This window comes from Sinohyriopsis cumingii, chromosome 15, assembly GCF_028554795.1.
Source record: "Sinohyriopsis cumingii isolate HCF-2022 chromosome 15, ASM2855479v2, whole genome shotgun sequence".
Taxonomy (NCBI): Eukaryota; Metazoa; Mollusca; class Bivalvia; order Unionida; family Unionidae; genus Sinohyriopsis; species Sinohyriopsis cumingii.
The window spans coordinates 122,407,318-122,433,884 of record NC_142975.1 but is presented as its reverse complement, the minus strand read 5'-3'; the positions used below and the strand labels follow the sequence as shown (position 1 = coordinate 122,433,884).

Sequence of the window (26,567 nt, the reverse complement as noted above, 5' to 3'; positions counted from 1 at the left end):
TAATCAGTTTTTGGTTTGAAGAAAGATTTTATCTGCCAGTACAACCATTATTTTAGAATCTTTTAGAAAGTTGCAACAGAGAAGACTGCGATTTTTCCCAAGCGTACAACTTTGTAAACACAGAGTGTTGATTGCAAACTCAGAGTATTGGTTGTACACTCAGAGTATTGGTTGTACACTTAGAGTGTTGATTGTAAACTCAGAGTATTGGTTGTACACTTAGAGTGTTGATTGTAAACTCAGAGTATTGGTTGTACACTTAGAGTATTGATTGTAAACTCAGAGTATTGGTTGTACACTTAGAGTATTGGTTGTAAACTCAGAGTATTGGTTGTACACTTAGAGTATTGGTTGTAAACTCAGAATATTGCTTATCCTCCTAAAGTTTTGGTTTGAGCTTTTAAATTGTTTTCAGTTTGTGAGGTCTATACTAGGAAGAACTTTACACGAGGAGTGAACAAGCCATTCAAGTAATGCTGGACAATCAAGTTATTAATGTATGAATTGAGTTTTATTTACACTCTAGTGAACTATAACAGTGATATTAATATTACACTCCAGTGGACTGTAATAGTGATATTAAATATTACACTCTACTGGACTATAATAGTGCTTTTGAATATTATACTTCAGTGGATAATAACAGATATTAATATTTACATTCAAAATAGTGATATAAATATTACACTCTAGTGGACTGTAATAGTGATATCAACATTAAGCTCTTGTAATCTGATTAAAGACAAATCTCCATTGTCCTGCATGAAAATCTGACAGTGACTGCTTAAGGGTCATGTTCTGGTGACCTTCAATTTATCCACTGGAAATGAAGCTTTCAGAAATCTGAAAGTGAATCAAATCATTTGTCACACATTGATACTCTTCAGCCATACTGCTAAGTCTCTCAAATGTGAAAAAATAAGACTTCATCTGATTGGCTGATAAAATTAGTGGTTGCTGTCAGATCTTCAAATAGGCAGTGGAGATCAGTTTTTAATCACAGTGGCACTCTGGTGGACAGTAATAGTGATATTAATATTACACTCTGGTGGATTGTAACAGTGATATTAATATTACAGTCTTGTGGACTGTAATTGTGTTATTAATAGTAATGCTCTAATGGACTGTAATAGTGATATTAATATTACACTCTGGTGGACTGTAATAATGATATTAAATAGTACACTCTGGTGGACTGTAATAGTGATATTAAATATTACACTCTGGTGAATTGTCACAGAGATATTAATATTAACATTTTGTAGACTAAATAGTAATAAAACACTTAGATGCTAATTCCTGAAGTCAAACAACCATTAAACAAAAATCAGTTACATGTTTTGTTTCTTTATTCTTTTATCTTTCTTTCTTTCCATAATTTTGTGGATAGCTATGGTACAAATTTCTTTTATCACTTAACTTCAATTACAGCTTTTATATACACCTCTCAAGAGGAGGAAGGTCAGTTCTGGTTGCTGCTGCTGCTGCTGCTATACTCTTTGCCTCTTTGACTCTTTTCAGTGCTAAGCAGCCAACATGATTTCATCAGTTGTAGATAAGATTCTTTAGAGAGAGTTTATCATGAGGGAATTATTTTGTTTGCCAACATAGTTGTATAGCTAAGAATTCTGAAAGGGCATGGGGGATATATGCTCATTTCGTATCAAAACCATTTCCATAGTATGATCAGAATATTCATCAGGGGTTGCAGTGTTATATAAATTTAAGGAGACCCACATGCCAATCCAAGTTTTGATGAAAGGATTAGAAATCTAAAAGTAAATAACACCAAGAAGAAATATTTGACCTCTAAGAGCAACCTGTTCACATATGTTTTCAGAAGTGTGCATCCATACTTGCCACACCTACTCTAAATATGCTCATGTGAATTGTTTACATATTTTAGGCACAGTGTTAATATTTTGAGAATGTATGATTTCTATGTGACCTTGGCACTGAGAAGCTCACATTTTGCAGATGGAGTGACAGTCAGCACACACAAATACACAGTGTGATATTGAGTTTGATCTTGACTGTGACTGTCCTACATATTGAGTTGTATCTTGACTGGAACTGTCTTACATATTTAGTTTGATCTTGGCTGCGACTGTCTTACACACTGAGTTTTGATCTTGACTGGCATTGTCTTACACATTAAGTTTTATCTTGACTGGGACTGTCCTACATAATGAGTTTGATCTTGAATGGAACTATATTACATATTGAGTTTGATCTTGACTGGATTATCCAACATACTGAGTTTCATCTTGACTGGATTGTCCTACATACTGAGTTTGATTTTGACTGGGACTGTTTTACATATTGAGTTTGATCTTGACTGGGACTATCTTACATATTGATTTTGATCTTGACTAGGACTGTCCTGCATATTGAGTTTGATTTTGATTGGCACTGTCTTACATATTGAGTTTGATTTTGGCTCGCACTATCATATATTTGAAGTGAATCAGTGAATTCTCTGTTTGAGTTCCAAATAAAACTTTCCATTTCAGGTTGATTTATTCAAAATGAAACAAGTGAACATAATGTATATGACATAATCATACCCACATTGTGCACTAAAAAATTATTATTTGCAGAATTTCATGATGTTTTAGAGAACATTGATAATATCATAAGGGTATCCTCATCATGTACATGTACATGTTACAAGAGTTAATTCTCTTTATCTGTGTTGGTAACTCTTCTCTCTGGAGGTACATTCTCTCTCCCAATATGATGATACCCAACAAAACAAGTGTAAGCTCAATCTTTTAGATTGATTTAACCCCAAAATATTAATGGTTAATAATATATCAAGCATACATGGTGGTAGGTTCTGAGAAAATAATGAAAGTCTAAGTGTATTTTAGCAACTGCTTTCCTCCCACTGGCCATGCTTGGATCAAGATGTGTGCTTAGAAGTGGCTTTTTTTTATACAAAATTTGGCAGAAAAGATGGATGTGTGCTTTTTTGAGTCTGTGCAGATATTATACAGAATAAAGAATTAGTTTTTGTTTCCTAATTTATGAAAGTTGTAGATGAGACATGGGTACTACTTGTCATACAACAATGACATTGATGATTTTGTGGATGTTCTGCTCTTGAATTGTTCTTGCTGACTTCTCATACTTTTGAAATCTGACTTAGAAGCCTAAAACCATGGAAGGATTGTTCTGCATCGTGGCCAGTGTCAAATCATTTCTTCCGACTTGGCCAGTGTCATATTTTTTGTTCCGACTTGGCCAGTGTCAAATTATTTGTTCTGATCATTACAACTTAGAAGCCTAAAACCATGGAAGGATTGTTCTGTATCATGGCCAGTCTCAAATTATTTGTTCCGACTTGGCCAGTGCCAAATCATTTGTTCCAACTTGGCCAGTGTCAAATCATTTGTTCCGACTTGGCCAGTGTCAAATCATTTCTTCCAACTTGGCCAGTGTCATATTATTTCTTCCAACTTGGCCAGTGCCAAATCATTTGTTCCGATCATTACAACTTAGAAGCCTAAAACCATGGAAGAATTGTTCTGTATCGTGGCCAGTGTCATATCATTTCTTCCGACTTGGCCAGTGTCAAATCGTTTGTTCCAATCATTACAATTTAGAAGCCTAAAACCATGGAAGGATTGTTCCGTATCCTGGCCAGTGTCAAATCATTTGTTCCAACTTGGCCATTGTCAAATCATTTGTTCCAACTTGGCCAGTGTCAAATCATTTCTTCCGACTTGGCCAGTGTCAGATTATTTGTTCCAGCTTGGCCAGTACCAAATCATTTGTTCCGATCATTACAACTTAGAAGCCTAAAACCATGGAAGGATTGTTCTGTATCATGGCCAGTGTAAAATCATTTGTTCTAACTTGGCCAGTGTAAGATCAATTGTTCCGATCATTACAACTGGTGATAGTCTTTCAGTCTGATCGATTAAAACTTTAATTTCTCCTGCATGAAGGGTCTCACGCTTACAGGATGATTTTCATTATGTTAATTTAATGGTATTTTAAAAAGGAAGAAAAACATTCTTGGCATCTGTTAATAATTCTGCTTAATTTTGTGGGTCATTTCATTTTATTGTTTCAGATTTACATTAAACAATGTGGCTTACTTCATTTCATTGTTACAGATTTGCATGGAATAAATTTGAGCAACAATATTTATATAGATTGGTATGTTCATCTATAGAGTTTCAGAATTTTGTTATTGGAAATTGCATTTATAATTTCATGGCAGTGTGTTATATCAATGTTAATTGCATATATAATTTCATGGTAACATTTTATATCATTATATCATTATTAATTACATATATATTTTCATGGCATTGTTATATCATTATTAATTGCATATATTTTCATGGCAGCATTTTATATAATTATTAATTAGATATATATTTTCATGGTGCTGTGTTATATCAATGCCTAGTTTTTGTTTATCTCCTCAAATGCATGTTGCATTATATTTTTTCATTTTGAAGCTTTTTACACAAGAGCTATGGGACTTCTTCTTTTACGATCACTTGCATTGCACTGTACACAGATTGATTTGGAATTTATTGTGTGTAGTTTGACTGTGCTCTCTTTGAATATTTATCGTGTACAGTTTCATTGTGCTCTTGCAGATAATTTGCCAACCAGCAACACATTTATTTGTAAGCTAAACCTTGAATATATATATATATATATATATATATATATATATATATATATATATATATATATATATATATATATATATAAGATTATTCTTAAAAAGGCAACTGTTGCATAAGAATAGTGTAAGATTGCTTTCCTTATTTGCTATTTATACAGCTTTATATGACCCATTTCCAAGAAAACGGATGGGTTTCTTCAAATTTGAACTTTGCCTCACAGATTGATTACATTCATAAGCTAGTTAGTTGGCAGACCAGTCTATACTTTTAAATAAAATGGTGCTATATGATAAACATTTCACTTTACAGTGTGATTTGTGGATGTTATATAACAGAAACTGTTAGAGCAGATGGATCTTTTCAAACTTCAAAACACTGCTTTAGAAACTTTAAAATAGAGTAATTTAATTCAGCACATAGAGCACATGATCATGCTTACTGTAAATTTCCCATTCACAATCATTCAGTGAAAGTTGGACTTGGAGACTAGTTGAAGTGAGTGCTGAATTTAATTAATTTTTCAGTATATTTTGTGTTTGTATTCTGGTTCTAACCCATACGGATTTTGCCCTTTGTGACAAGAATTTTGGGGGCCCCGAGCGGCCGAGTGGTCTAAAGCGCTCTCCGTCACGGATCACTGCCATCTCACCTCTGTCTGCATGGGTTCGAGTCTCGGGCTTGGCCAATGTGGATATGTGAGAAAGCTTGCCAGTAACTTCTCGTGGGTCGGTGGTTCTTTCCGGGGTTTTCCCGGGTTCTTCCTCCACCATTAATACTGGCCGCCATGTATAGCCTATCCTGTGCTGAAAAATGGCGTTAAACCCTACAACAACAACAACAAGAATTTTGACCAGCTGCAGAACCAGGTTAGCAGCAAAAATAAATATATCTTATTCATACATGCTGTAATTCTGGCATGTAATATATAGATTACACATTTTACACCCAAATTACACTTTTTAGCTACTTATAATAGCAATAATTGTGCTTATACCTCGCATGTGTGTGTGTGTGTGTGTGTATGTATGCACATCTCTAGTCTCCAGCAGGTGACTTGGCTCCATATGGCTGAACTCCAAAGGGTGACTAGGCTCTATATGGCTAGGCTCTAGAGGGTAACTAGGTGTTCCATATTTCTAGACTCCAAAGGGTGAAAAGGCTCCAAATGGTTAGCCCCCAGAGGTTGACAAGGCTCCATAAGGGTAGTCTCCAGGGCGACTAGGCTGCATATGGCTAGATTTCAGAGGGTGACTAGGCTCCATATGGCTGGAATCCAGAGGTTGACTAGGCTCCATATGGGTAGTCTCTATAGGGGAAGTAGGCTCTATATGGGTAGTCTCCAGAGGGTGACTAGGCTCCATATGGTTAGACTCCAAAGGGTGACAAGGCTCCAAATGGTTGGTCCCCAGAGGTTGACAAGGCTCCATAAGGGTAGTCTCCAGGGTAACTAGGCTCCATATGGCTAGCCTTCAGAGCGTGACTAGGCTCCATATGGCTTGACTCCAGAGGATGACTAGGCTCCATATGGGTAGTCTCTATAGGGTAAGTAGGCTCCATATGGGTAGTCTCCAGAGGGTGACTAGGCTCCACATGGGTAGTCTCCAGATAGTGACAAGGCTCCATTTGGCTAGACTTCAGAGGGTGACTAGGCTCCATATGTCTAGTTTCCAAAGGGTGACTATGCTCCATATGGGTAGTTCCAGAAGGTGACAAGGTTCCATATGGGTAGACTCCAGAGGATGACTAGGCTCCATGTGGATTGACTCCTGAATGTGACTAAGCTCCATGTGGCTAGACTCCTGAGGGTGACTAGGTTCCATGTGGGTAGTCTCCAGAGTGTGACTAGACTCCAGATGGCCAGTCTCCAGAGGGCGACTAGGCTCCATTTGTCTAGTCTCCAGATGGTGACTAGGCTGCATATTCTCAAAACAGTTTGAGTTAGACCTTACAGCTCAAGCCAGAAGTATCAGGACAGTTTTGGGCAAAATAATGAGTGTCAGACTTAACAGTCTGTGTAGATAAGAATCATAAAGTGATGCAAGAAAAAAGGCAGACAGGAAAACAGATATAAATCATGCATATGTATATATGTAGATGAACAATAAAAGGAAAAACTAAAGCTTATAATGAATAAATAAATATCACTTCTTCATTAATTCTGTAGATGAAAATGAATGAAAATAAATAACTCTGTAGATGAAAATGTTTATTAAAAAAGTAACCAATTTAGATTATTCTCAATTCTTCTGCAGGTTGATAAATTTTGAAATACCTAAATGGAAATGGTTATATTTTTAGTCCCATTTTTATTTAAGTAAGTTTACCATTACACATATGGGAATGAATATTATATGGGTTAGGGTTAGGGTTTACCATTACACCTGTAGGAATGAATATTATATGGGTTTAGAGTTAGAGTTTACCATTATGCCTGTAGGAATGAATATTATATGGGTTAGGTTTAGGGTGTACCATGACACTTGTAGGAATGATATTTATATGGTTAGAGTTAGGGTTTACCATTACACATGTAGGAATGAATATTATGTGGGTTAGGGTTAGGGTTTACCATGACACGTGTAGGAATGAATGTTATATGGGTTTAGAGTTAGACTTTACCATTACACGTGTAGGAATGAATATTATTTGGGTTTAGAGTTAAGGTTTACCATTACACATGTAGGAATGAATATTATATGGGTTAGGGTTAGAGTCTACCATGACACATGTAGGAATGAATATTATATGGGTTTAGAATTAGGGTTTACCATTACACATGAATGAATGAATATTATATGGGTTTAGAATTAGGGTTTACCATTACACATGAATGAATGAATATTATATGGGTTTAGAATTAGGGTTTACCATTACACATGAATGAATGAATATTATATGGGTTTAGAATTAGGGTTTACCATTACACATGAATGAATGAATATTATACAGTCCTTTCTAAATAAACAAGAATGTGTTGCCTGCAGTCGTATTACACATAATGTGTATAAGCTAATTTGCATAACTTGTTTGTGTATTGACTGTTTCAGATAATGAGTTGATAAAGTTTCTGGATAGCAAGAAGCCAGAAAAAGGGAAGGCATGGCTTGAAAAATGTCGGATAATACTAGTAAAATTGTTACAGACCAAACCAGAACAAGTCAAAGGAAAAGGTATCTGAATACAAATATTTTCATGTCATTACTTTCTAAAAATTACAAGCTTTTTTAAAAAATAAAAAATATATTGTTCAAGAATTTGTGCCAGATTGAAGTTTCTGCATTAGTTTAACTACATGTACTTTAATTTTGCATGTTTTAAACCAACTTACATGAACAAATTTTACAAAAAAGGTACAGAAAGTTACCCAATTTTTAATATATAGAATTTAAGTTCATTAATATTTTGTTATGCACAATAAATACAATATACACTTATTACAGTACTTACAATAAATGCTTGTTACAATAATTACAATATAAACTTGTTACAATAATTACAAAATGCACTTATTACAATAATTATAATATACATTTATTACAATAATTACAATATACTTGTTACAATAATTACAACATACTTGTTACAATAATTACAACATATACTTACCACAAAAATTACAATTTAGACCCATCACAATAATTACAATATACACTTGTTACAACAATTATAATATACACTTGTTACAATAATTACAATATACACTTGTTACAACAATTATAATATACACTTATTACAATAATTACAATATTCACTTATCACAATAATTACAATATACACATATCACAATAATTACAATATATGCTTATTACAATAATTACAATGTACCACAATAAATACAATTTATACCTATCTCAATGATTGTAATATACACTTATCAAAATAATTACAATACTCAGTCAATACAATAATTACAATATACACTTATCAAAATGATTACAATACACAGCCATTAAAATAATTACAGTATACACTTTTTACTTTAATTACAATATACTTATTGCAATAATTACAATATGCACTTATATTAATTTCAATATACATTTATTTAAGTAATTACAATATACACTTATTAAGTCTAACCCAAAGTTTACCAATTAAATTTGATAATATACTCTTTGCAAACCTGTAAAAAAAATAAAATAAAAATCAGATATTTAAGGTAGCAGAAGCCAGTTTTTTAAATGAGCATACAACTATATCGTACACAAAGTTACAGAAACCAGTCTAAGTGAGCATCAGACTACATTCTACAAAAAGTCGCCGAAACCAGTCAGTAAGTGAGCATAAGATTACATCCTACAAAAAGTTGCAGAAACCAGTCTGTAAGTGAGCATAAGACTACAAAAACTATAATTTATAATAAAGAAATACTGCAAAGACTTTAGTTTTTACAGGAAAAATAAATATGTAACATACTGTAACCAAATAGTTTTGCATGAATAAATAATTTATGCTTTCCTTTAGACTTAATTGCAGGCTCCCTGAGTATTTCAGTCTTGGATATTTTGTCAGCATGGTAATTCAGCAAGGCTCAAAATTAGTTGTAGTCGGCAAGCCCAAGGCTAGTAAAAAAAATTTGGGCTAGTAGTTTTCAGAATCTGAGGGCTAGTAAAGTTTCAGTGGTTGCCAACATTGGTGAGTGGAAGGGGCAAGTGAAAAATTAGCAGGACTAGTAAATTTCTAAATCTGCTAGCCCATGTGGGTACAGTGAAATTTATAATAACATATAATAATTTATAATAGACCTGTTTAGAATACACCAGTACCAGGTATGAGTCGAGGACCTCTTCTATAGGAGTTTAATGTTAAGATGGAGGTGGTTATTTTATGTTTGAGATAGCCAACTTTCTGTGTTATTGATTCACAAGTGGAAATGGGGAGTTGTTTCAGTTGAATCCCCTCAGGATGTACCTCTAAGACTGGTATCTAATGAATCTATTTTTACCTATGAATGTTCTGTGTGACCCCTCTACCCCTGCACAGGACGTTTTGTGTATCAAGTTCCATTAGAAATCTTATGACTAACTCCCTTTGGGCAGAATTCATATTTCAGAGCTGATGTTCTTTTTTGATAGCTATATTACCAAGAATTTTAATTTCTTTTGCTATTATAGTATTTTTCTTTAAATTTTATTTTTTCAAATTCTATATATGTCTGTTTTAACAGTTGTACAGAAGTTGTTGGAGCAGGCAGCAGCTGTGATGACCACTATAACCGAGGAAGCCATTTTTCCTCTCCTGCAGTTCTCAGGTAAACAGTTTGTTTCTGTACAAACAGCAGTGCTATTTTTGAATCATAGTCAACAGCTGCAGGTTGTACTTCATAAATAGAGCACTAAATTAGTTTGAAGCTTAGGACATGATGGTGCTAAATGTCAACCTTTGACCTCTTGGTTTTGGATGCTCAACATTAATGCTAAGGGCAGTATCAATTTGAGAATTTGTTAGGATGCAACATTACTCAGATCTGAAACAGTAAACTATACTCAATAAAATAAAACACAACAAAGGAACTCCCCCAGTTATGTAATTCCGTAATTTCTTTGTACTTACACCATATGATGATGTCATGATTTTGTATTTACTACATAATAAACCAGCAAATTGATCCACAGCACCCTCCCCATTTTGTGAGGGCAGTGAGCACGTTGCTGCATTGTCATGCCCACCCCATAAGCAGGGAGCATCACCCTTCACCCTTTCAATCCTTGGAGCCAGTTGTCAGAGACTGGGATCAAGCCCCTAGGCAATGGGAGTGCTTAAATCTAAGTCTGTCAGATCTTGGAAAGAGCCTTCCTACAGATTTGAGTCACCTGATGGGTCTTTGCCCAGTGACCAGGCACTGGGTACCATTGACCTTTATTCCCTCTGGTACAGGGATAGGGATTGGGCATTGTTCCCCCTCCCCTCCAGATCACCATTTCATCCCATGGAGAAATGGGAATCGGCTTCCAGATCCCAGTTTAGGGAAAGGGATCGGATCAGCATTCCAACAGGAGGCCTTCCACCACATGAAAGTTATTGACCCATTCCCTCTAAATCCCTACAGGAAGCCTTCCACCACATGAAAGTTATTGACCCATTCCCTCTAAATCCCTACAGGAGGCCTTCCACCACATGAAGGTGCCATTGTGATACACTCACAGGTAAATCCCTGAAGGTACAGTTCCAACACAGACTCATGTGCAGGTAAATCACTGAAGGTACAGATTCATTTAAAACTCATTTTAAAATGATAAGTGTGAAACTAGATTTGCTGTTGTTGCTGTGATATGGAGATAATGTGCTCAAAGGAGACAACTTGATATCCAAGTCACAAAACATTATGAGCATTCTGGTAACATCCCTTTAATCAGCATTATATTAACATTTGAATAAAATATTTTGACTGGAATTGAGAACTAGGGACCTAAAAACTTTTGAATAAAGTATTTTGACTAGAGATTGGTACTAGGGACCTAAACACATTTGAATAAAGTATTTTGACTGGTAATTGGTACTAGGGACCTAAAAACATTTGAATAAAATATTTTGACTGGAATTGAGAACTAGGGACCTGAAAACTTTTGAATAAAGTATTTTGACTAGTGATTGGTACTAGGGACCTAAACACATTTGAATAAAGTATTTTGACTGGTAATTGGTACTAGGGACCTAAAAACATTTGAATAAAATATTTTGACTGGTAATTGGTACTAGGGACCTAAAAACATTTGAATAAAATATTTTCACTGGTGATTGGTACTAGGAGCTTAAACTGAAACTTAAAGGAATATTTAATGTTGACTGCAGAGATGAGTATGGTAATTCTGAATTACACTGTAAATAAATTTTGCTCCTCCCCCAAAAATTGTACACAAGATATCCTATCCTAAATAGTATTACTGTACATTACATTGTTTTTTTTAAAACCAAATAATGTACCCTGCATTTTTCCAGTACAAAATATGTACAGTACACTTTGTTTCTCACACGTAATGTGTTTAATAATATTTTGATTGTTCAATATGATCCCTATCCTTCATCAGAATTACATGATACACCCCTACCCCAATGCCTTAATCTTGCTTGTTTTTATATGATGTACCTCCACCCCAATGCCTGAATCTTGCTTGTTATATGATGTACCTCCACTCCAGTGCCTGAATCTTGCTTGTTATATGATGTACCTCCACCCCAGTGCCTGTATAAAACTTATTACATTCTATACCTCAACCCCATTGCCTGTGCAAAACTTATTACATTATGTACCTCCATTCCAATGCCTATATAAAATAAAGTACATTCTGTACCTCCACCCCAATGCCTGTAAAAGACTTATTACATTCTGTACCTCCACTCCTATGCCTGTATAATACTTATTATGTATCATAATAATCATAAAAAGGTGCTCATGTTATATTTTGATTTCTTTTCTGTTCCAGGGAATGATAGTTCAGTTAAGAAGTTTAATCTTTCTCCATTACAGTCACTAGGGATCAAAATTGCTGTGAGGTAATTATACTTTTAAGTATGAAGTAAGATAATGATACTTTTCTGTATGCTGTGTGGCAATGATACTTCTCTCTATGCTGTGAGTTAATGATACTTCTCTTTATGCTGTATGATGCTGTATGATAATGATACTTCTCTTTATGCTGTGAGATAATGATACTTTTCTTTATGCTGTATGATGCTGTATGATAATGATACTTCTCACTATGCTGTGAGATAATGATACTTCTCACTATGCTGTGAGATAATGATACTTTTCTCTATGCTGTGAGACAGGATACATGTCTCTATGCTGTGAGGTAATGATACTTCTCTTTATGCTGTATGATGCTGTATGATAATGATACTTCTCACTATGCTGTGAGATAATGATACTTCTCACTATGCTGTGAGATAATGATACTTTTCTCTATGCTGTGAGACAGGATACATGTCTCTATGCTGTGAGGTAATGATACTTCTCTATGCTGTGAGGTAATGATACTTCTCTTTATGTTGTGAGGTAATGATACTTCTCTGTATGCTGTGAGGTAATGATACCTCTCTATGCTGTGAGGTAATGATACTTCTCTGTGCTGTGAGGTAATGATGCTTCTGTGAGGTAATGATACTTCTCTATGCTGTAAGGTAATGATACTTCTCTATTTTGTGAGGTAATGATACATCATGCAAGCAGTGAGGTAATACTTCCTCTCTCTGTGCTGTGAGATAATGATACTTCTCTCTATGCTGTGAGGTAATGATACTTCTCTATGCTGTGAGGTAATGACACTTCTCTGTATTCTGTGAGGTGATGATATTTCTGTATGCTGTGAGGTAATGATACTTCTCTCTGCTGTGAGGTGATGATACTTCTGTATGCTTTGAGGCAATGATACTTCTCTGTATGCTGTGAGGTAATGATAATTCTCTATGCTGTGAGGTAATGATACTTCTCTCTGCTTTGAGGTGATGATACTTCTGTATGCTGTGAGGTAATGATACTTCTCTATGCTGTGAGGTGATGATACTTCTGTATGCTTTGAGGCAATGATACTTCTCTGTATGCTGTGAGGTAATGATAATTCTCTATGCTGTGAGGTAATGATACTTCTCTCTGCTTTGAGGTGATGATACTTCTCTATGCTGTGAGGTAATGATTCTTCTCTGTGTGCTGTGAGGCAATGATAATTCTCTATGCTGTGAGATAATGATACTTCTCTATGCTGTGAGGTAATGATTCTTCTCTGTATGCTGTGAGGCAATGATAATTCTCTATGCTGTGAGGTAATGATACTTCTCTGTATGCTGTGAGGTAATGATACTTCTCTGTATGCTGTGAGGCAATGATAATTCTCTATGCTGTGAGGTAATGATACTTCTCTATGCTGTGAGGTAATGATTCTTCTCTGTATGCTGTGAGGCAATGATAATTCTCTATGCTGTGAGGTAATGATTCTTCTCTGTATGCTGTGAGGCAATGATAATTCTCTATGCTGTGAGGTAATGCTTCTCAATGCTGTGAGGTAAAGATACTTCTCTATGTTGTGAGGTAATGATACATCTCTGCAAGCAGTGAAGTAATACTTCTCTCTCTCTGCTGTGAGGTAATGGTACTTTTCTACATGCTGTGATATAATGATACTTTTCTACATGCTGTGAGGTAATTATACTTATTTTTGTGCAAATGATGATTTAACATTATCTTTCTTTCTCCCTCTAATCAATAACTTCTTGTATACATTTGTGCCCTTTGGGATGCATCTTGTAAAGTTTTAGAGCTTGGTGCATCTCAGATTACTCTTGATTTCTCTCTCTCTCTCTCTCTCTCTCTCTCATATATCTATGTGCATACATCCATTGCCTTTGGATGCATTTTATAAGTTTTAAGGTCTAGTGCATGTCAAATTAGTTAAAAGAGAAGTAGAGCACATAACTTGACATTTCTGTGTTGCATTGAAAACTGGTTTTTTTTTGCACCCCGATGGCCACCACAATAGAGTACTGTTTTTGCCAATCATAGAACTATACCTGAAGTTTGGCCTAACCCTGCTTTTCAATTCTTGTTGCTAATAAAGGGGCCTTTGAAAAGAATCACCACCACCCACTTTTAACTCACAGATAATCAAAAACATCACGAGGCAGTTAGTTAGCCAATAACTTGATCATAAATATTCACTTTAAAAATTATAAAAGAAATCACTCATCCAGACTTTAATAAAGGTACAAAATAACACAAGCTGAAAGTTTGTGACTTTTCTGATTCTAAGGGACATATTACACAAGCTGAAAGTTTGGGACTTTTCTGATTCTAAGGGACATATTACACAAGCGAAAGATGTGGACTTTTCATATTCAAAGGGACGTATTAGACAAGCTGAAGATTTGGACTTTTCATATTCAAAGGGACTTATTAGACAAGCTGAAAATTTGGGACTTTTCTGATTCTAAGGGACATATTACACAAGCCAAAGATTTGGACTTTTCATATTCAAAGGGACATATTACACAAGCTGAAAGTTTGGACTTTTCTGATTCTGAGGGACATATTACACAAGCTGAAAGTTTGGACTTTTCTGATTCTGAGGGACATATTACACAAGCTGAAAGTTTGGACTTTTCATATTCAAAGGGACATATTACACAAGCTAAAGATTTGGACTTTTCTGATTCTAAGGGACATATTACACAAGCTGAAAGTTTGGACTTTTCTGATTCTAAGGGACACATTACACAGGATGAAGGTTTGGACTTTTCATATTCAAAGGGACATATTAGACAAGCTGAAAGTTTGGACTTTTCATATTCAGAGGGACATATTACACAAGCTGAAAGTTTGGACTTTTCTGATTCTGAGGGACATATTACACAAGCTGAAAGTTTGGACTTTTCTGATTCTGAGGGACATATTACACAAGCTGAAAGTTTGGACTTTTCATATTCAAAGGGACATATTACACAAGCTAAAGATTTGGACTTTTCTGATTCTAAGGGACATATTACACAAGCTGAAAGTTTGGACTTTTCTGATTCTAAGGGACACATTACACAGGATGAAGGTTTGGACTTTTCATATTCAAAGGGACGTATTAGACAAGCTGAAAGTTTGGACTTTTCATATTCAGAGGGACATATTACACAAGCTGAAAGTTTGGACTTCTCTGATTCTAAGGGACATATTACACAAGCTGAAAATTTGGACTTTTCATATTCTAAGGGACATATTACACAAGCTGAAAGTTTGGACTTTTCATATTCTAAGGGACATATTACACAAGCTGAAAGTTTGGACTTTTCATATTCTAAGGGACATATTACACAAGCTTGTTACTGTGGTTTCGCTCATTTTCATGTATGTCATTACTGTAATCTTGTGCTAAAATATTAACTGTTACTTTTAACTCATTAAAAATAGAATTATAAAGCATTTCATATAGTTTCAATATGCACACATTTAATGTTCGTCCATCGAGACGATGAGGACCATTATAGTCATCCAGTGTTAAAGTAGGTACAAATGGTCTGTAGGTGGTTGATGAGGCCAATCTTCACCCTGAATATTCTGTGGAATTGTAGACAGGGGATGGCAGCAATGCAGATCGTGGGGTTCTTGGCTTGGGATTTCCTGGCCTGTCTCTAATGTTCTGCTTCGACTATCATGTTGGCCTCGCAAGCTGCAGCTCCTTTACCGATGGAGGTGCACTACATGTCTGCTCCCACATGTCATAGCTAAGGCCAATGTTATTTAATGCACACATCTATATGATATCTGGTAGCTGTAATTTCCACTCTCTCCCTTAAATCCTTTTGTTGTGAGATAAGCAAAAATCAAGAGAAATGAGAAAAAAGCAGAAAATATTTAAACACTAGTATTACTGAAGGTGAAAGAATGAATAATAAATGATACTAGTATATGAAAATTAGATTTGATACTTTAGTTGATTCTTCATTCAACTGTTGTTGAAAAATTTCCCTGTGAAAGCACACATCATTTAATCCTTAATCCCATTAAGAAATGCTGTAACTATTGCTTGAAGCACAATTACAAACAATGCACTGTGCTCGTACACTAATTAGAGTATGGTATTGAAACTCACACTTCATGGAATTTTGTACTTACAAATTAACAAATGTTGATCACTCTAACATTATTTAATTGAACAAGTCCAGCTTTCTCAATGCCACAGATAATTATGTCCAATCTTTTGCACATTTTTGCATGAGCCACAATTATTCGTTCAGCATGAATTGGCATGATCAGCTTGGTTTTAAGTTACCGTAATATGGTATACTGATCTTTACCGTGGATATCTTCCTTTTCCGTCATGGTTTCTTGTTTTGATACCAGTTGAGGAAGTGTGATTTTAATTTTTTGGGTTGTTTATATTATAAAGTCTATTGATTGAAGTTTGTTTCTACATGAACCAAAAAATGATTCCATTGTCTTTCAATTCAGATAGCACTTTGATGGGCTCTCAAATATTGACACTGCCTGCTAATTGCTTTTGAGCAAAGGGTGGCTGGATGTGTGTTGACTTACATGTGGAATTATGAAAATATCCAAACTGACGGGGTATCTAAGTTCATTTATACCACTCATAAGCCACTGTTAATGCCATAATTGTCAGAAAGTACAATTATGGACAATGTTTTAAGTAAGAAACCATCCACATGTATTTTAATCATTATTTACCTGAGTGTTGTTGGCTGCATCAGCTTACTTGGATGTTGAGTGTAAGTGATTGATCTTGACAGGTGTTTGATTTCTGCTGGTACAGGTGTTATTATTGTTTTTAACTATTGAAACTACTCCCATTTGTTGTTGGCATAATTTTCTTCTTTTGTGTTCTTTATTTGGGGTGTTTGTCAAGGTTAATCAATGAAATTAAATACCAACAAATATGCATACATTGACAGGAAAATCCATGAATTTAGGTGCCCATAAAATTGTCCTTTTTTCAAAACCACAAAATATATGCAACCACAGTATTAATTATAACCATGGATCACCTCCTCTTTACTTGAAGGAAAGTAAAACATATCTTGCATTTTTCTCCAAAATGAATCATTGATACCATGGTTACTTAAGGTATTCCTACTTTGAGAACACTTTATTCACACCAGTAATATCAACCCATTCCAATGCTAACTGAACTAATGAACCAGTCCCATTCTGACTCCAGTTTGATGCTTGTTTATTATTAAAATGATATTTCAGTGAAAAAGATTTTCAGATCTGCATTCCCTACCAGACTAGGTACTGACTTCAGTGCTGCCAACAATAAATAATTCTCTTTCTAATTCCAGGTATGGTATCCACCTGAAGGTGATCCATACATCATCCGAGGCAACAGAGAAGCTGGGCCATCTGCTGAAAAAGTGTGCCCTTTTCCTGCAGCAGCAGCAGAAACCAGTTGACTCAAAACTACGTATCCTTACACTTTGCTTTTTGCTCTTGCTCCAGTGAGTGGTATCATAAGACAGACTTTTTTATTTTGTTTTAAGCGGTAGTAAACAAATGATGATATCTTTTCCTGTGATAACATTGGTATCTATTCCTGTGATAGCATTGGTATCTATTCCTGTGATAGCATTGGTATCTATTCCTGTGATAGCATTGGTATCTATTCCTGTGATAACATTGGTATCTATTCCTGTGATAGCATTGGTATCTATTCCTGTGATAGCATTGGTATCTATTCCTGTGATAGCATTGGTATCTATTCCTGTGATAGCATTGGTATCTATTTCTGTGATAGTATTGGTATCTATTCCTGTGATAGCATTGGTATCTATTCAGATCTAGATTACATTTGTTGTCCAGCAACACTGAGGCAAAAACATACCATACTGAAAATTAGCTATTGCAAAACTGTATGTTGTAAATATGCAGAATTTACATTATTTATTAGAATTTCATTGCTCCAGTGGCCTAGTGGTTAGAGCATCCGCCTCGGATGCAGGTGGTTGCAGGTTTGAACCCTGACAGTCATAACAAAGACTTATAAAATGGTACTAGCAGCTGCCTTGCTAGGTGCTCAGCATTAAGAGGTTAGTGTTAGGACAGGTTGGCCTGGTGTCAGGATAATGTGGCTGGGTGGAACATCATGCTACATGTCTGTGACATGATGCACCAGTGCTAGACACCACTATAAACTGCCCACATGGCAGACATCATAGCGATATGACTGAAAAATTGTTAAAGCTACATTAAAAATCCCTATCACACACACACACACATTTGTTAGAATTTAATCAAAATTTAATCAAAGTATAATATTATCTAATATTATCTTAAAATTTCCATTGTTTTGGAATGGTTTATACCTACTGATAAATCTCCCTTCACTCACACACATTTTATACCAATAACACTGTGGACATACTGGAGTTAAAACATTACCAGTAACACTGTGGACATACTGGAGTTAAACATTACCAGTAACACTGTGGACATACTGGAGTTAAAACATTACCAATAACAATGTGGACATACTGGAGTTAAAACATTACCAGTAACACTGTGGACATACTGGAGTTAAAACATTACCAATAACACTGTGGACATACTGGAGTTAAACATTACCAATAACACTGTGGACATACTGGAGTTAAACATTACCAATAACACTGTGGACATACTGGAGTTAAAACATTACCAGTAACACTGTGGACATACTGGAGTTAAAACATTACCAGTAACACTGTGGACATACTGGAGTTAAAACATTACCAGTAACACTGTGGACATACTGGAGTTAAAACATTACCAGTAACACTGTGGACATACTGGAGTTAAACATTACCAATAACACTGTGGACATACTGGAGTTAAAACATTACCAGTAACACTGTGGACATACTGGAGTTAAAACATTACCAATAACAATGTGGACATACTGGAGTTAAAACATTACCAATAACAATGTGGACATACTGGAGTTAAAACATTACCAATAACACTGTGGACATACTGGAGTTAAAACATTACCAGTAACACTGTGGACATACTGGAGTTAAACATTACCAATAACACTGTGGACATACTGGAGTTAAAACATTACCAGTAACACTGTGGACATACTGGAGTTAAACATTACCAGTAACACTGTGGACATACTGGAGTTAAAACATTACCAATAACACTGTGGACATACTGGAGTTAAAACATTACCAATAACAATGTGGACATACTGGAGTTAAAACATTACCAATAACAATGTGGACATACTGGAGTTAAAACATTACCAATAACAATGTGGACATACTGGAGTTAAAACATTACCAATAACACTGTGGACATACTGGAGTTAAAACATTACCAGTAACACTGTGGACATACTGGAGTTAAACATTACCAGTAACACTGTGGACATACTGGAGTTAAAACATTACCAATAACAATGTGGACATACTGGAGTTAAAACATTACCAATAACACTGTGGACATACTGAAGTTAAAACATTACCAATAACACTGTGGACATACTGGAGTTAAAACATTACCAGTAACACTGTGGACATACTGGAGTTAAAACATTACCAATAACACTGTGGACATACTGGAGTTAAAACATTACCAGTAACACTGTGGACATACTGGAGTTAAAACATTACCAATAACACTGTGGACATACTGGAGTTAAAACATTACCAGTAACACTGTGGACATACTGGAGTTAAACATTACCAATAACACTGTGGACATACTGGAGTTAAAACATTACCAGTAACACTGTGGACATACTGGAGTTAAAACATTACCAGTAACACTGTGGACATACTGGAGTTAAACATTACAAATAACACTGTGGACATACTGGAGTTAAAACATTACCAGTAACACTGTGGACATACTGGAGTTAAACATTACCAGTAACACTGTGGACATACTGGAGTTAAAACATTACCAATAACAATGTGGACATACTGGAGTTAAAACATTACCAATAACACTGTGGACATACTGAAGTTAAAACATTACCAATAACACTGTGGACATACTGGAGTTAAAACATTACCAGTAACACTGTGGACATACTGGAGTTAAAACATTACCAATAACACTGTGGACATACTGGAGTTAAAACATTACCAGTAACACTGTGGACATACTGGAGTTAAAACATTACCAATAACACTGTGGACATACTGGAGTTAAAACATTACCAATAACACTGTGGACATACTGGAGTTAAAACATTACCAATAACACTGTGGACATACTGGAGTTAAAACATTACCAATAACACTGTGGACATACTGGAGTTAAAACATTACCAATAACAATGTGGACATACTGGAGTTAAAACATTACCAATAACACTGTGGACATACTGGAGTTAAAACATTACCAGTAACACTGTGGACATACTGGAGTTAAAACATTACCAGTAACACTGTGGACATACTGGAGTTAAAACATTACCAGTAACACTGTGGACATACTGGAGTTAAACATTACCAGTAACACTGTGGACATACTGGAGTTAAAACATTACCAATAACACTGTGGACATACTGGAGTTAAAACATTACCAATAACACTGTGGACATACTGGAGTTAAAACATTACCAATAACACTGTGGACATACTGGAGTTAAAACATTACCAATAACACTGTGGACATACTGGAGTTAAAACATTACCAGTAACACTGTGGACATACTGGAGTTAAGACATTACCAGTAACACTGTGGACATACTGGAGTTAAAACATTACCAGTAACACTGTGGACATACTGGAGTTAAAACATTACCAATAACACTGTGGACATACTGGAGTTAAAACATTACCAGTAACACTGTGGACATACTGGAGTTAAAACATTACCAATAACACTGTGGACATACTGGAGTTAAAACATTACCAGTAACACTGTGGACATACTGGAGTTAAACATTACCAATAACACTGTGGACATACTGGAGTTAAAACATTACCAATAACACTGTGGACATACTGGAGTTAAACATTACCAATAACACTGTGGACATACTGGAGTTAAAACATTACCAGTAACACTGTGGAGATACTGGAGTTAAAACATTACCAATAACACTGTGGAGATACTGGAGTTAAAACATTACCAGTAACACAGTGGACATACTGGAGTTAAACATTACCAGTAACACTGTGGACATACTGGAGTTAAAACATTACCAGTAACACTGTGGACATACTGGAGTTAAACATTACCAATAACACTGTGGACATACTGGAGTTAAAACATTACCAGTAACACTGTGGACATACTGGAGTTAAAACATTACCAGTAACACTGTGGACATACTGGAGTTAAACATTACAAATAACACTGTGGACATACTGGAGTTAAAACATTACCAGTAACACTGTGGACATACTGGAGTTAAACATTACCAGTAACACTGTGGACATACTGGAGTTAAAACATTACCAATAACAATGTGGACATACTGGAGTTAAAACATTACCAATAACAATGTGGACATACTGGAGTTAAAACATTACCAATAACACTGTGGACATACTGAAGTTAAAAAATTACCAATAACACTGTGGACATACTGGAGTTAAAACATTACCAATAACACTGTGGACATACTGGAGTTAAAACATTACCAGTAACACTGTGGACATACTGGAGTTAAAACATTAGGACTCCATCTTATGCAGCATTATAAAAGAATAGTAAAGCTAATTTCTTAGCTTAGTAGACACAGATTTTGCAAATAATTAATTTACATATTGATGGCTGTCCATTTTACTCATTTCAGAATGTTCTTCAAGTTAAACAATCTGACTGGACAAGATTTTTTATTGAGTCTGTGTATTTTCCTTAGCAATGTTCCAGTCTACTTACAGGGCAGTTACCCAGGATTTGACTGGTTTGCCTCAACAATATTTATCATCTTTAGTGGTAATAATGAGAAATCTTGGGAATTTCTACATGAATTTTCCACACTGGGAGCCTCTGGTTACCTTTGGATGCCAAGACTTCATGCTTCTGTAAGATATTGATCAGTCTCTGTATCATGAGTGCATGAATTTCATATATATGTATTATTCGCCATGGTGACAGAAAAGGAATGCTTATTGAAAATTTTAAACATGGGAAGGAATGAAACTTGTAAATTGGTCCGTTTTGAGTGTATTTAACAATGTTGTTTGGCCTCTAGAGTCGGCCAACATAAAATGTATTTAATACTGTAGTTAGGGCTGTAGAATAGGCCAGTTTACAGTCTATGTAATACTGTAGTTAACCAGTAGAATAGACTGAGTTAAGTGTATTTAATACTTTATTTGGTGGTCTTGTAGGATAGGCCACCTTACAGTTTTTGCAACATAACATAAGTGTGACCCTGTGTTATAAGTGTGGGAGCCTTATGAAATCTCATTATAAATTGCTCCAATGAACCTAGAACTAAAGTATAAAAATTGAGTATTTTTAATGTGAAATCACAATATAATTGGTTTTAATAAAGTTAATATTTTATAAATTGAAATCACATTGTAATTGGTTCTAATGTGCAACACAAAAATAGAATATTTTATAATTTGAATTCTCATTATAATTGGTTTTCATGAGTCTACAAAGAAAAGAAAGTGAAATAAGTGGCACTGATGAAACAAATGTTGATAAATTTAATGGGATCTAATGCCATACCAATATTGTTAAAGGGGCAGCATAATAATAAGGGGTTTTCAATGGGATCTGTGGCCTTATTATAAAAGGAGTAGCATCATACTAAGGGGTGTTAATGGGATCTTTGGTCTTACATTATAAAAAGTGTAGGATCATACAAAGGGTTTTTTAATGGGATTTCTGGCCTTACATTATAAAAGGGGCAGCATAATAATAAGTTTTTTTTTAATGAGATCTACAGCCTTACTCACATTGTAAAAGGGGTAACATAATAATAAGGGGTTTTCAGTGGGATTTATGGCCTCACATTATAAAAGGGGTAGCATCATACTAAGGGGGTTTTAATATGATCTTTTGCCTTTCTCAAATATAAAAGGTTTAGCATAATACTAAGGGGTTTCCAATGTGATCTTTGGCCTTCTATTATAAAAGGGGTAACTTCATACTAAGGGTTTTTTAATGAGATCTTTGGCCTTACTTACATTATAAAAGGGGCAGCATAATACTAAGGGGTTTTCAATGGGATCTATGGCCTTACTTACATTATAAAAGGGACAGCATAATACTAAGGGGTTTTCAGTGGGATCTATGGCCTTATATTATAAAAGGGGTAACTTAATACTAAGGGTTTTTTAATGGGATCTTTGGCCTTACTTACATTATAAAAGGGGCAGCATAATACTAAGGGGTTTTAATGGGATCTTTGGCCTTACTTAACATTATAAAAGGGACAGCATAATACTAAGGGTGTTTTCAATGGGATCTATGGCCTTACATTATAAAAGGGGTAGCATCATACTAAGGGGTTTTAATAGGATCTGTGGCCTTACATTATAAAATGGGTAGATTATAAGTGAGGTTTTTTTAATGGGATCTAGAACCTTACCCATGTTATAAGAGGGACACCATTATACTGAGGGGTTTTATAGAGGCCACTATACCATACTGTTTTTGGGTTTTTTTTGTGATAACTAACTTTCTGTATTTCTATAAAATATCTAGTTATGTTCTCATTTTAACATTTGGATATTATGATACATGATGTTTGTTTATCTGTCTGCTTGGCCATTATCTTTCACCAATTCTTCTTCTTCATGAAACATGTTTGTCATCTTATCTATATGGTAACTGGTTGTAAGAGTGTGGTATCATTTATAGCTCCATCAGCTGAGATTTTTGGGGGAGTTAAAGGTCACATGTACAGTGGCATTTCTAATATTTTAAAACTAAACATCCTGTATGGAGTAAATAGCTGGAAGATGCATAATATTTTTATTAAATATTTGAGCAATGATCTTTACAGTGCCGTGAGGAGGGGGGGGGGGAACTGGGGTTGCCAGTGGAGGTGGTTGTTAATAAACAATAACAAGTTCTGAGACATAACTCTTGTATACTTTTGTTTCACCAGAAGGTGAAAAATGTATGTTCCTTCTGATCATTTTTATTTTGTTTTGAGTGTAAACTTGTTTGATGTGTTTGTATCCATGGACTTAGGATGAAACAATGTAGTACATATAGATATGTTTCAATCACGACAAAAAAATAAGGCTTTTTTGTGACCAATAAAAAAAATTAAGTGCTTTGCAAATGTTTGTTTTGCTGGGATCCATAATATGTCTTTTTATATGTCCTGACTATGAATGTAGCAGGGGTATATAGTATTATGGTTGTCCATCCATCCCTTACATAAATACATCCCAAAATTTGTGTTAGCTAATCTTTCCACTGGCAGTGTTACAGCTACTTGATTAACAAGAGTTGTAATACCTTTCTGACATAAATACATAGAATGTGAAAAAATATGTTTTTCTAACTAATGTCCCAGTAATTTGTAATTAACTAATGTCCCAGTAATTTGTAATTAACTAATGTCCCTGTAATTTGTAATTAACTAATGTACCAGTAATTTGTAATTAACTAATGTACCAGTAATTTGTAATTAACTAATGTCCCTGTAATTTGTACCAGTAATTTGTAATTAACTAATGTCCCAGTAATTTGTAATTAACTAATGGCCCTGTAATTTGTAATTAACTAATGTACCAGTAATTTGTAATTAACTAATGTACCAGTAATTTGTAATTAACTAATGCCCCTGTAATTTGTACCAGTAATTTGTAATTAACTGATGTCCCAGTAATTTGTAATTAATTAATGTCCCAGTAATTTGTAATTAACTAATGGCCCTGTAATTTGTAATTAACTAATGTACCAGTAATTTGTAATTAACTAATGTACCAGTAATTTGTAATTAACTGATGTCCCAGTAATTTGTAATTAATTAATGTACCAGTAATTTGTAATTAACTAATGTACCAGTAATTTGTAATTAACTGATGTCCCAGTAATTTGTAATTAACTAATGTACCAGTAATTTGTAATTAACACACATGAGCAGCTCTTTACTTTTTATCAACATTTTTGCTATCATTTATATTTCCCATTGAAGAGTTTCAATTCAATCTAGAATTGCATTCATCATTGAAAATTATATATACAAATTACTTATTTTCTCTTTGGTCTTTACAGGTACACCTTCCCACAGTCTTGATGTCCAGTGGTATTCCACCACTGTTCTCCAGCACGGGACACAACATCGAGCTTATCCTACAGATAGAGCTCCCTCTAGTGGCTTCTGCCTTTAGAATGTCTGGATACACCCCAACACAGGTTAGAGTGGAGTTACATACCCCTGCCTTGTAGAATTATATATCACATGCCAATTACCCACTGTCTGGATATACCCCAACTCAGGTCAGGGTGAAGTTACCCCTCTCTTGTAGAATTATACATCATCACACACCAATTACACACTGTCCAGATATACCCCAGCACAGGTCAGGGTGAAGTTAACCCTCTCTTGTAGAATTATTTATCATCACACACCAATTACACACTGTCTGGATATATCCCAGCACAGGTCAGGGTGAAGTTACCCCTCTCCTGTAGAATTATATATCATCACACACCAATTACACACTGTCTGGATATACCTCTGCACAGGTCAGGGTGAAGCTGCATACTCTTAACTTGTAGAATTTTATATCACATTACATTCCAGTTACATGCTGTGAAGTTGAAAGCTCTAATGAATTCACTATTTTTAACTTAGTATCATTGTTGTAGTTATTTTAGTTGTTACAAAGCACGATTCTAAAGACTCGACAAACATTGATTTCTCTTTGCAAACTATAGGACCCATTACCCAATTGTTTCTGTGGAAACAGTAGGACCCTTTTACCCCAATCATTATGCGGAAAAATTGGGACCAGTTACCACAGTGTTTCTGTGGAAATAGGACTCATTACCCCAGTCTATCTGTGGAAACAATGGGGCCAATGACCCCAATTATTATGTGGAAAAAGTGGGACCAGTTACCACAGTGTTTCTGTGGAAATAGGACCCATTACCCCAGTCTGTCTGTGGAAACAATGGGGCCAATGACCCCAATCTTTCTGTGGAAACAATAGGACCCATTACCCCAATCTTTCTGTGGAAACAATACCAAAACTTTATGTGGAAACAGTAGGACCAATTACCCAAGTCATTATATGGAAACATTGGAGCTCATGACCCCAATCTTTCTGTGAAAACAATGGGACCCATTACCCCAATGTTTCTGTGGAAACAGTAGCACCCATTACCCCAATATTTCTGTAGAAACAATAGGATCCACTACCCCAACCTTTCTGTGGAAAATGGGACACATGACCCCAATTTTTCTGGGGAAACAATAAGACCCCTTGCCCCAGTTTTTCTGTAAAAGCATTAGGGCCCATTATCCCAATATTTATGTGGAAACAATGTGGAAAC

The 26,567-nt window shown here is 35.2% G+C and overlaps 1 protein-coding gene across 6 annotated transcripts in view; it reads left to right on the top strand.

Annotated features, from left to right (window-relative positions):
* Positions 1–26,567, top strand: part of LOC149782638 (protein broad-minded-like) — a 185,661-nt gene that overhangs the window by 137,579 nt on the left and 21,515 nt on the right. For 5 of the 6 annotated variants that reach the window (XR_016414416.1, XM_089934131.1, XM_089934132.1 and 2 more), the window contains 7 exons: positions 1,432–1,461; positions 7,700–7,822; positions 9,820–9,903; positions 12,077–12,146; positions 17,433–17,554; positions 21,963–22,117; positions 25,284–25,424. Coding sequence is in view for 5 of the 6 variants with exons in the window: in XM_089934131.1 (XP_089790257.1) it covers positions 1,432–1,461; positions 7,700–7,822; positions 9,820–9,903; positions 12,077–12,146; positions 17,433–17,554; positions 21,963–22,117; positions 25,284–25,424 (725 nt within the window). In the remaining variant the exon portion in view is untranslated. The remainder of the gene's footprint in view (positions 1–1,431; positions 1,462–7,699; positions 7,823–9,819; positions 9,904–12,076; positions 12,147–17,432; positions 17,555–21,962; positions 22,118–25,283; positions 25,425–26,567) is intronic. The other variant, XM_089934133.1, reaches the window with a different exon arrangement.